This window comes from Lepidochelys olivacea (genome assembly GCF_965140295.1).
Source record: "Lepidochelys olivacea isolate rLepOli2 genome assembly, chromosome: 1".
NCBI classification, from domain to species: domain Eukaryota; kingdom Metazoa; phylum Chordata; order Testudines; family Cheloniidae; genus Lepidochelys; species Lepidochelys olivacea.
The window spans coordinates 115,102,424-115,115,137 of NC_140411.1; the positions used below are offsets into that span (position 1 = coordinate 115,102,424).

Here is a 12,714-nt window from a genome sequence, read left to right on the forward strand (position 1 = left end):
CTGAGGACCAGGTGGCTGCTATGCAGATCTCCTGGATCGGGACCTGTGCCAGGAAAGCAGTGAAAGTCGCTTGCGCCCTGGTCAAGTGGGCCGTGACCGCTGGGGCCGGAACAACTGAGAGGTCATAGCACGTCCGGATGCAGCTTGTAATCCAAGACGAGATCCACTGCACCGACACTGGGAGGCCTTTCATCCTCTCAGCTACGGCCACGAACAGCTGCGCAGATTTACGAAAGGGTTTGGTGCGCTCCAAATAGAACCACCAGCGCTCGACGGACATCCAGGGTGTGTAGGCTGCGGTAACTCGGGTCCGAATGGGGTTTTGGAAAAAATACCGGCACACAAATGTCCTGCCCGAAATGGAATTGCAAGACCACCTTAGGGAGGAACTTGCGGTGCAGTCGGAGCTGCACCTTATCCTTGTGAAACACCATATACAGTGGCTCAGAGGTGAGAGCCCTCAGCTCGGACACCCTTCTGGCCGAGGTAATGGCCACCAGAAATGCCACCTTCCAGGAAGGGTGGAGGAGGGAGCAGGTAGCGAGGGGCTCAAATGGGGGTCCCATGAGTTTAGAGAGGAGGGACTGGGGGGCGTGAGTACGGAAACATCCTCTCCAATCCTTTAAGGAACCATCCCACCACTGGGTGGGAAAACACCAAGCCCCCTGAAAACCCTGGATGGAAGGCGGAGATGGCCGCCAGGTATACTCTAAGTGAGGACGGGGCCAGCCCCTGCTGTTTGAGGTGCAGGAGGTACTCGAGAATGGCTTGCACCGGGGCTCACACCAACAGGAGAACCTTTTCCACTTGGCCATAGAGGTAGCCCTAGTAGAGGGTTTCCTACTGCCAAGCAGAATCTGCTGCACAGGAAGGGAACACTGGCTCTCCAAGGCGTTTAGCCACAGAGCTTCCACGCTGTCAGGTGTAGTGACTGCAGGTCGGGGTGGAGAAGCCTGCCACCGTCCTGTGTGATGTGGTCCCGGTGTAGGAGCAGGACTACCAGGGCCTCCACTGACAGCTCTAGAAGTGTTGTGTACCAGTACTGGCGGGGCCATGCTGGGGCAATGAGGACCACCGCCGCCCTGTCCTTGCGTACCTGAGCAGGACCTTGTGTACCAAGGGGAGCAGGGGAAACACATACATCAAGCCCCCTCCCCAAGGGATCGCAAACGCGTCTGCGACTGAGCCCGGGCTGTGGCCCTGGAACGAGCAGAACTGCAGGCACTGGACGTTGTCCCTGGTGGCAAACAGGTCTACCCGGGGAAACCCCCACCTGAGGAAGAGGGAAAGCACGATGTCCGCTCTGAGCATCCACTCGTACATGCGATACGACCTGCTGAGGTAGTCCGCCAGCTCGTTTTGCACCCCTGGGAGATATGACACCTCAAAGAGAATGGCATGGGCTACAGAAAAGCCCCAGAGGAGGAGAGCCTCGTGACAGAGTGGCGAGGAACGGGCCCCACCCTGCTTGTTTATATAAAACATGGCAGTAGTGTTGTCTGTCAGAACTGTCATGCTGTGACCACTCAGAGTGGTGTGAAAGGTCTGGCAGGCTAGACGAACTGCCCTGAGCTCCTTCACATTCATATGGAGCGACCGCTCTGCTGCGGACCACAAGCCCTGAGTCCTGAGGTCCCCTAGGTGAGCCCCCCCACCCCTGGTCTGACGCATCCATCACCAGCGTCAGGTCCAGCTGTGGGGCGGCAAAGGGGATGCCTTCGCAAACTACAGCCTGGGGCTGCCACCACAGCAGGGAGTCCAGCACGTCCCTTGGGGCTGTCACTACCAAGTCCAGGGGGTCCTTGCCTGGGAGGTACACCCGAGCGAGCCATGCCTGCAGAGTCCTGAGTCTCAGTCTGGCATGCCTGACCACGTGTGCATGCTACCATGTGGCCCAGCAGCCGCAGGAAGCACCTGGCCATTATTGTTGGAAACTGGCACAGGGAGGCAACCGCTTGCTGGATAGCTCGGAAGCAGGATACTGGAAGGCTTGCCCTGGCCTGCACCGCGTCCAGGACCGCCCCTATGAATTCCACTCTCTGCATGGGCACGAGAGTGGACTTGGGGACACTAACCAGGAGCCCCAGCTCGCGGAACAATCTCAGGGCCACCTCCACATGTCCCCGCACTTCCGCTTCGGATCGACCCGCCAAGAGCCAGTTGTCGAGATATGGGTAAACCCAGACCCTCTGCCTCCGTAAGAAGGCCGCCACGCATTTCGTGAACGCCCATGGGGCCGCGGCTAGACTGAACGGGAGAACTGCAAACTAGTAACATTCTTGGCCCACAGTGAAGTGTAGGAACCGCCGATGAGCTGGGTGGATGGCGATATGAAAGTACGTGTCCTTCATGTCGAGGGCAGCATACCAATCCCCCGGATCCAGGTAAGGGATGATGCTGCCCAGAGAGACCATATGGAACAGGGCCTTGACCAGGAACTTGTTGAGCCCTCGCGAGTCTAAAATGGGATGAAGGCCACTTTTTGGCCTTGGGAATGAGGAAGTACCAGGAGTAGAAACCTTTCCCCCTTAGGCCATGCGCCCCCCCCCCCCGCCTCCAGCAGCGAGCGAACCTCCTTCTCTCGGAGATGATGCTCGTGAGAGGGGTCCCTGAAGAGGGACGGAGAAGGGGGGTGGGAGGGAAGAGAATTGCAGTGAGTACCCGTTCCATACGCTATATAAGACCCAACGGTCCAACGTAATGCTGGACCACGCACGGGAGAAACGGGCCAGGCAGTTCAGGAAACGAGGGGATGGATCCGGTGACTGATCTGGTACGCTGTCCTCGAGCACACCTTCAAAAGCCTGGCTTAGTGCCTGGCTGGGATTTGTGCTGACCCTGGTTCTGGCCCAGCGCATTATTGTTGTTGTTATTGTGCCGTTGCCTGTTATCCCTGCCTCGCCTATGGTACGGCTCATGCCTATGATGAGGCTGGTACTGGCGCTGAGGGGGAGGCTGCAGCTTAAAGGGCTTCCTCTGTGTCACTGGGGTGTGCATACCCAGCGACTTAAGTGTAACCCTCGAGTCCTTGAGGCTATGCAGCCTCCCATCTGTCTGGTCCGACAAGAGCCCAGACCCTTCAAAGGGGAGGTCCTGAAGTGTACTCTGGACCTCAGGCGGCAGGCCTGACTCCTGCAGCCACGCCGAGTGCCTCATGACCACCCCCGAAGCGATTGTTCTGGCCGTCGCGTCTGCTGAATCCAGGGAGGCCTGGAGAGAGGTCTTGCCCTCGTCCACCAGGGATGTAAACTCCTGTTGGGAACCTTGCGGGAGGTTGTCCTTAAACTTCCCCACCGCTGCCCAGGAGTTAAAATTATGCCTGTTGAGAACGGCCTGCTGGTTCGCAATCCTCAACTGAGCAAACCCCTGACAAGTACACCTTTCTGCCAAAAAGGTCCAGGCGTTTTGCCTCCTGGCCCTTAGGTGCCAGGGCCTGTTGTCCATGGCGCTCCCTTTCGTTCACCGCCAGGACCACCAGAGAGCATGGACTTGGGTGGCAAAACAAGAATTCGTAGCCCTTTGACGGGGCAAAGTACTTGTGCTTCACACCCTTGGCTGTTGGAGTGCTGGAGACCGGGGTCTGCCATGTAGTCTTATAATTCAATTGGATGGTCTTAATGAGTGGGAGCGCTATTCTAGATGGACCTTCGGGACTCAAAATGTCCACCATGGGGTCCTCCTGCTCAACCATCTCCTCAGCCTGCTACCCCAAGTTCTGGGCGACCCTACACAGTAGCTCCTGGTGAGATCTGTGGTCTATGGGTGGAGGGCTGGACACCGCTGTTCCCGCCACCACCTCATCCGGGGACGACGAGGAGGTTAGCAGCTGCTTGGCCTCCTCTGGCTGGTCCTCCTGCTCCCCTTCTCCCGCTGACCTCTCCAGTTTACACTGGGGGGATGCTGGAGCCCTGGATACTGTAGCTTCTGGCGCCGTCGGGCATCAGTGCGGGGACCGGGACCACTGCACTGAGTAGCTTGCCTCCAAGCACCTAATCACTTAAGTGTCCACAACAAAGGTATGCTAACTAACTGATAACAGCTATGTATAAGAGAAAGGCTAAGGGACTGCTCTCATACAAGAGAGAGAGGTTGTTCCAACGCCGTCACTAATGGTAAGAAGGAACTGGAGGGGGTCGGGCGGCAGGGGTATATATACACGGCACAGTGGTGCCACTCAGGGGGCTCTGCTGGCCCGACTGGAGCCGCTGAGGGAAAAAGCTTCCGATGCTCGTGCACACGAAGCGCGCACAACTAATGTGGAATGGACATGAACAAGCACTCGAAGAAGAATTAGAATTTATAATCCCTATTCCAGGATGAGATATCTTTGAGCTATAATGTATCTTAATTAAAACTATCTTTAGATAGGTTTTTTCCTCAAAAAGCATTTTATCAAAAAAATCTGATTTAAAATTACGAAATCCAATTTTTTTTTATTTTTTTTTTTACAAAAAATCATTGATTTTTATCCACCCTGCTTTTGAATCACTCAAAATGTTTACATAAAATATTATTCTGCTTACATCAGCTGTTTAGACTGGGTTAGCATTTAAATACATGAAAGAACTTAAGGAAAAATACAATGCCTTAAAAAATAACCACCAAAACCAAAATCCCTGTATGAAGAGCTTTAATAATAAATAAAATGAAACATATAGCCTTATTATCCCTTCCTCCAGATGAGCAGAGTGGACAAGAACCTGGTGCATCTGGGTCAGGGAGTGCAAAAGCATCAAATGCTACCTTCTTGCCTTCATTCTGTCATAAGAACATAAGAATGGCCATTCTGGGTCAGACCAAAGGTCCATCCAGTCCAGTATCCTGTCTACCGATAGTGGCCAACACCTGGTGCCCCAGAGGGAGTGAACCTAACAGGTAATGATCAAGTGATCTCTCTCCTGCCATCCAGCTCCACCCTCTGACAAACAGAGGCTAGAGACACCATTCCTTACCCATCCTGGCTAATAGCCATTAATGGACTTAACTAGATAAATTCATTGAGGTTCTCTTTTAAACCCTGTTATAGTCCTAGCCTTCACAACCTCCTCAGGCAAGGAGTTCCACGGGTTGACTGTGAGCTGTGTGAAGAACTTCCTTTTATTTGTTTTAAACCTGCTGCCCACTAATTTCATTTGCTGGCCCCTAGTTTTTATATTATGGGAACAAGTAAATTTTTCCTTATTCACTTTCTCCACACCACTCATGATTTTATAGACCTCTATCATATCCCCCCTTAGTCTCCTCTTTTCCAAGCTGAAAAGTCCTAGCCTCTTTAATCTCTCCTCATATGGGACTCGTTCCAAACCCTGAATCATTTTAGTTGCCTTTTTCTGTACCTTTTCTAATGACGTATATCTTTTCTGTGATGAAGGGACCACATCTGTACGCAGTATTCAAGATGTGGGCGTACCATGGATTTATAGAAGGTCAATAAGATATTCTCAATCTTATTCTCTATCCCCTTTTTAATGATTCCTAACATCTCGTTTGCTTTTTTGACTGCCGCTGCACACTGCGTGGACGTCTTCAGAGAACTATCCACGATGACTCCAAGATCTTTCTCCTCATTAGTTGTAGCTAAATTAGCTCCCATCATATCGTATGTACAGTTGGGGTTATTTTTTCCAATGTGCATTACTTTAAATCCACATTAAATTTCATTTGCCATTTTGTTGCCCAATCACTTAGTTTTGTGAGATCTTTTTGAAGTTCTTCAGTCTGCTTTGGTCTTAACTATCTTGAGCAGTTTAGTATCATCTGCAAACTTTGCCACTGTTTACCCCTTTCTCCAGATCATTTATGAGTAAGTTGAATAGGATTGGTCCTAGGACTGACCCTTGGGGAACACCACTAGTTACCTCTCTCCATTCTGAAAATTTACCATTTATTCCTACCCTTGGTTCCCTGTCTTTTAATCAGTTCTCAAACCACGGAAGGATCTTCCCTCTTATCCCATGACAATTTACGTAAGAGCCTTTGGTGAGGAACCTTGTCAAAGGCTTTCTGGAAATCTAAGTACACTATGTCCATTGGATCCCCCTTGTCCACGTTTGTTGATCCCCCCAAAGAACTCTAATAGATTAGTAAAACATGATCTCTCTTTATAGAAACCATGTTGACTTTTGCGCAACAATTTATGTTCGTCTAGGTGTCTGACAATTTTATTCTTTACTATTGTTTCAACTAATTTGTCTGGTACTGACATTAGACTTACCAGTCTTTAATTGCCAGGATCACCTCTGGAACCCTTTTTAAATATTGGCGTTGCATTAGCTATCTTCCAGTCACTGGGTACAGAAGCTGATTTAAAGGACAGGTTACAAACCATAGTTAATAGTTCTGCAATTTCACATTTGAGTTGTTTCAGAACTCTTGGGTGAATGCCATCTGGTCCCGGTGACTAGTTATTGTTAAGTTTCTCAATTAATTCCAAAACCTCCTCTAGTGACACTTCAATCTGTGACAATTCCTCAGATCTGTCACCTACAAAAGGATGGCTCAGGTTTGGGAATCTCCCGAACATCCTCAGTCATGAAGACAAGCAAAGAATTCTTTTAGTTTCTCTGCAATGACTTGATCGTCTTTAAGTGCTCCTTTTGTATCTCGATTGTCCAGGGGCCCCACTGGTTGTTTAGCAGGCTTCCTGCTTCTGATGTATTTAAAAAACATTTTGTTATTACCTTTTGAGTTTTTCACTAGCTGTTCTTCAAACTCCTTTCTGGCTTTTCTTATTACGTTTTTACATCTAATTTTGCAGTGTTTATGCTCCTTTCTACTTACCTCACTAGGATTTGACTTCCACTTTTTAAAAGATGCCTTTTTATCTCTCACTGCTTCTTTTACATGGTTGTTAAGTCATGGTGGCTCTTTTTTAGTTCTTTTACTGTGTTTTTTAATTTGGGGTATATATTTAAGTTGAGCCTCTATTATGGTGTCTTTGAAAAGCGTCCATGCAGCTTGCACGGATTTCACTCTAGTCACTGTACCTTTTAAATTCTGTTTAACTAACCTCCTCATTTTTGCATTTGTCCTTTCAAGCCAGATGGAGGCGTCATGCTAGATTTGGTCATTAGGGAGTTGGAGGAGACTGGGCTTGGGGAAAAGCCACCTTAGTGCATTTACTCACCTTTCCCCTCCCTCCCAACCATCCAATATTCCCATGCAGTCTAAATTTCTCCACCACCATTAATCTAAACTAGCCTGATGGTGGTTTCCAGGAGCAGCTGCTCTAGGAGAGTCCATGGCAAAATGAATTTTGCAGAAGTCATGCTGTTCAAGAGTGTGAGGCTGGGAGCCAGTACTGATACACAGGACCTCTGGATCTCAGGGGCCAAACCCTCTGCTTCTTCCACAAGGAAGGGCTTGTTTCACTGCAGTGTTAACTCAAGGTGCAATTTGAGTGTTACCCCTAACTAAGCTCGTGTCTACGCACAAAAATGTATAGCTTGAGTTCAGTTGTCCTTTAAACTTGAGATGACCAGCCTGTCAGGAGCATTGATGCTGCCAACGATTGAGCTAATAATGCAGCGGGGATGCAGCTACAGGCTAGAAACTCGAGTTAGCATAACTCATCAGCTGCTAACCCAGTTGCCCTGTGCAGCTTCAACGCTGCTCCGCAGGATAGCTGCTCTCATTTGAGGTAGGCTAACTCAAACAGAGTAAGGTTATGTGCACCCTATGGACTTCTGCTGGCACAGCTACGTCCGCCAGGGAGGTGCAAATCCCTGACCAACATAGCTGGGCTGGCCCAAGTCCCTAGTGCAGGCGCAGTGGCTTTTGCCACTTGTGCGGGCATGGCTTTAGTTTAGTATATGGGTACAAAACATAGCTGATATTGCTGCATCCAGGATGCTTTACCAGTATAATATGCCAGTATTTCTGGGCTGGTGAAGCATTTCTGGAGCAGACATAGGAGTTGCAATGGAGACAAGTCCTTGGTGTACGATGGGCGGGGGGGGGGGAAATGGGGGCTGGATACCACCCACACTCACTGCCCCAACACAATCATTCCTAGAAAACTCTACAAGTACAAGCTGGAAGGAAATTTCTGCTAGCCCCTGCTGAGCGCAGGGTCACTGTGAAAGCATGAAGGAGAATGCAGGTTCTGTTACCTCCGAGCGGGAGCCTGGGCGGGGCTACTGACACAAAAACTAACCCCCGCCTGGGTCTGGCTGCGAGAGCCCACAGGCTTTGCAAGGCGCAGATCACACCCTGCAGCAGGGGGAACACCGCGAGCCGGTCCCACGCTGCATCTGGGAATCTGAGTCACACCCCACCCCCGCCTAAAAACCTTCCAACCCGGGCCCAGCCTTACAGGGGTGCAGAAGCAGCGCCCGGTGTTCAACCGCCGGCGCTTTGTCGCTCCCACTTGACTAACAAGCCCCCAGAAGCAGCCACCGGGGTGGTCACCCCACTGGTCTGCCTAATAACCCAGGTCTCTGCAGTCCGCCCAGACCCAGCGACTGCCTGCCCTGCTCCGCTCCGCTCCGCCCGCGGTGCGTGGCCCCCGCCGGCCAGACCCGGCTGCGGGACCGCTGCTCTCCCCCGTGCACGCGCGCGCACCCCAGCCTGGCCGCTGCCGGCGGCGGAGCGCATCCCCAGGACTTGGGGTACCACTGCAGCACCTCCCGGGGATCCGGGGTCTCTGCCCCGCTGCCGCACGCAGGGAGGCTGCGGGGAAGTTGGGGGGCTGGCTCCCGCTCAGCGCCCCGACCGCTCACGCAAGCCCCGGGAGGACAGGGGAGGCCGGGGAGCGAGCGCCGCAGAGCCCCCGGCGCAGCCCGGCCCGGAAGGGATGAATGGGGCCGGGTGGGCTGGCGCTGCTGACGGGCTCTTACCTGTTGGTCATTCCCGCCGCGACCCCCAACATCCCGGCAGCCGCCTCCCGCCAGGCAACTTCGCGCCGCAGCGAGGAGGAGCAGGAAGGCGCAGAGGGGGGCTCGGACAGGCAGCAATGGCGCTCCCCGGCCCGCTGCCTGCAGCGCTGCTGCTCCGCCGCCAGGGAAGGGAGCGCACCCGGTGCCCGCCCCCTCCCACTTTCCCCGCCCGCTGGCCGGCCGATGGGCCACGCTGCGCCGCTGCCGGGCTTGCTGCTGGCCGGGGCGCTCTCCGCCGTAGGCAGCGCGGGGGTGCTGCAGGCCAGGGCGGCTGCTGCTGTCCCTTGGGTACGTGGTCACACGCGCGGCGCCGGCCGGCTGCCGCCTCCCTGGCCCGGGCGAGGGGCGCGCACGCTGCGGGGCTGGCCCGGCCCCGGGGCTTTAGGCGCGCTCGCTAGTGGCGGCAGCCCGCAGCGGCCCATGGGGCTAGGCGCTGGGCGAAGGCGAGACAGAGATGGGCCCTCTCCCGCGGCGCTGAGCCAGCCCTCACTTTGGCGGGCCTCGGGGGCTGGGGCAAAGCGGCGTTTGCCGCCCTCCTTCCTCTCTCTCTCCCTCCCTCCCTGCCCGCCCGCGGGAGCCTTCCGGCTTGACTGAGGCGGGTCTGAGGCTGAGCTGGCAGCGCCGAGCTCAAGGGGAGTTTTGCCTCTGCTGTAGGAGCAGCCACCTTAGTCTGGGGTAGGGTTGGTCTTTGCTTGAGCGCTTCTTCCTTTTCCAAACTTTTAAATGGTCTGGGTGAGGGGCGGAACAGAAGAGAGAATGAGACTGGAAGATGAGGGGAGAAAGCCATCATGTTCCCTACTCTGGCCTATGACCTAGTTTCCACTGAAATCGTCTCCTGAGGTCTGTTTTTAAAAGCCCCACTAGGCTGATATTCAGTTAATAAAATGTTCTCACTGAATTTAAGAGCATAGTTGAATCAAGGTTCATTGGTTACAGTTTATTTTCCTGACTCATGAGTGTTTTTTCCAAGAGACAGTGATGGCCTGCGGCTTCCACAGGATGTTAAGTACAGAGGCTGCCCTTACCCGAAGCCCAGTCAAAAATGACTAGACCCTTTCCCCTCATTTAGAAGGACCACAGGTTTTTTTCTACTCAAAGAAACAAATTCCCTGTAAAGTTTAAGACCCACATCTGGAATGCCAATATGAATTCTTTCAAAGGAAATTTAGTCAATGCACAATCATGTAATTCGATTATCCACATATTTCGTGTGCCTGGAGAGAAACACAACCAGAGGAAATGGTCTCATTAAGAAAGCCAAGAGGAGTCAAATGAAGTAGACATTAGACCAGCCATTCTCCACTCACGGACCAACTACTACACAGCTGTGGCCCAATTGTGTGCGAAAGGCCACCGGGTTGCACAGGGTCCAGGTTCCCAGTTGCATGGTAGCCCAGTGCAGCGGGGTGGGGGTTGCCGGCCAGCCCCGTGTGGTGGAGGTCCGGGGCTGCTGCCTGGCCTTTCAGAGTCCAGGTTCCCAGCTGCCTAGCTGCCCAGCACGGGAGGGTTGGGGTCGCTGGCCAGCCTGGCCCCACAGATTCTGGGATCCCTGCTGCCTAGCCCCCCACCCGGGGCTCTGCTCCTGGCCCCCTCTGTGGAAAGGTCTGTGGGCAGGAGGCACTGGGCATAAGGATCTGGGGGGAGGGCAGCAGTGCATGACCCAGGTAACACCTTGGGGGCTGCATATGCTGCCCACAGTGATGAATAGGTTGAGAACTACTATGTTAGACAAGGCCAAGGACTATTTTCTCAGAACTGTACATTGCCATCAAAACAACATTTCATTCAAATTCTTTCCATTATATGTTCTATACTGAATTTATGCAGCTATGAAACTCAGTAACTTACACTGGCAGATCTGTTCTCTCTCTTTCCCCCAGGTAAGAGTGACTCAACACTTGCTTATTCGTTAGGTGCCTACCTCAACACTTTCTACTCTACCAGTGCCAGATTCTATTTTAACAGCCCTATTTTCAAATCCAGCTGTGCTATTTACCAGTCCTCTTGAAGGGGAAGGTAATGCCAGTGCCAAACTAAGATTTCTTTATTTACAAATGAGACTCCTCTGTCATCAAAATAGCCAACAATATGAGCAAAACAAAGAAGCAAAAACACTAGGGCATCACTAGGGCAGAGAAAATATGGACAGTGTATAAGGCCTTATTATCGACACAGTCAGTATCCTGGTCAAGAATTCAACAGAAAAACAAAGCCTTTCTAATATTTCTTAAAAGCAGCATGGCTTTTTAAAGAGAAGGTGGGGCTGTTCTCACACTACATGTTGGAAAGTATTCAAAATGAATAAAGAACAATCTGTAGCTAGTTTTTCCAATAGGAAAATTCTTCAAAAGAGGAAAAGACGGTAACCATGAGATCAGAGGTAAAATTCTGTTATTGATTAAAATCTGATTCAGTGATAGGAAGCAAAATAGGAATGCATAGCCAATAAATCAATACAGACAAAGGCCAGATCAAACTGCTGCATAGGTAGTCACCAAAGGCCAGCAATCTATTGATTGTATGGTTTGAGTTTGGAAAACTGGTCATTTTCCAGTTGGCCAGGGAACAAGTACCTGAGAACAATTACTGACAGAGTTGGATAGCAGCATATCCCTAAATCTGTGTTAATAATGATGCTCTATATATTTATACATACAAAAGCCACAATATTAAAAAGGATGTCAAGGTTGCAAAGTCAAGTGTACAAAAAATTGGTAAATGGAAGATTTAAGGTAGCCTGTGCAACTTCAGTTCAGCCCCCTTATGCGTTTGCATTAATTACATGATCCCACACTTCACCCCTCATCTCCCCCCCCATATCTTCAAAACCTTTTACACTTCACCTGGAAATCAACTGATATCTGTGGTTACTGGTGTGCACTGGTAGTCATGTGCTTTCTAAAGGAAACAACATTTAATAAACTGGCAGATGTATTCTGCACTACATGCAGTTTTTGAACGACGTTAGTACAGCCCCATATAAAGCATAATGCACTAGTAATGTAATGTTAAAGTGATGAAGGCACTGGTAATCATGGAGATGACTGTGTCCCAACAGCTGTATAAATTTAGCTCAAATATAAGAAAGCACTTTTTGCAAATGCTGCTACATGAAAATCTGGAAGTTGATGGTTTCCAAAACCTGCCCCTCCCTAGGGTGGTGGTTAGACCATCTCAGTCCAGGGTATTGATTTAATCTCCGTTGTCTTTTTTCTGGTGTGGTAGTATGCAATATCATAGAGTCTCAGCCAATATTCCACTACAATATGTGTATTCTAATTAAGCTGTGAAATTCACTGTCTCAGGATATTTGAGGAAAATAGTTTAGTAAGATGCAAAAAATGATTAAATATTTAACCCATTTGGGTGCTATATACATTTAGGCTTTGACTATTTCCTTCTAATGCAGTATTCACTCATTTCAGCCACTATGTACATAACATACTTATATGGCCCCATTAGTATTTGAGGTCTCACAATCTTTAATGTACCCATCTTCACAACACCACTGTGACGTAGGGAAGAGCTACTAGCCCCATTTTACAAGTGAGGAAACAGACTAAGTGACTTGCTCAAGATCACACAGAATGTCTGTGACAAAGCATGAAACATAGGGCTCCCAAGTCCTAGTTAGCACTCTAACCCCACTTGACAAATCCTTCCTCCTTTCGCTTTTGGCACCTCCATGCTAGACAATGACAAATAAGCTTTAGTTAGGCCTATGCTTTTGGCCTCGTATACAAACATCTTTCTCTCAAAATCTCCCACTATTGGTGAAGTGGCAGTGCAACACCGCTAGGGTTAGCAATGGTGGCAATTACGTAGGCTGGTCACTTGC

At 50.8% G+C, this 12,714-nt stretch overlaps 1 protein-coding gene across 1 annotated transcript in view; it reads right to left on the reverse strand.

The window, feature by feature from the left end:
* LIMS1 (LIM zinc finger domain containing 1) overlaps window positions 1-9,379 on the reverse strand; it is a 140,276-nt gene extending 130,897 nt beyond the window's left edge. The window contains exon 1 of the mRNA XM_084617542.1: window positions 8,838-9,379. Coding sequence (XP_084473668.1) covers window positions 8,838-8,869 — 32 coding nt within the window. The 5' untranslated portion in view covers window positions 8,870-9,379. The remainder of the gene's footprint in view (window positions 1-8,837) is intronic.
* Between the last annotated feature and the right edge of the window lie 3,335 nt (window positions 9,380-12,714).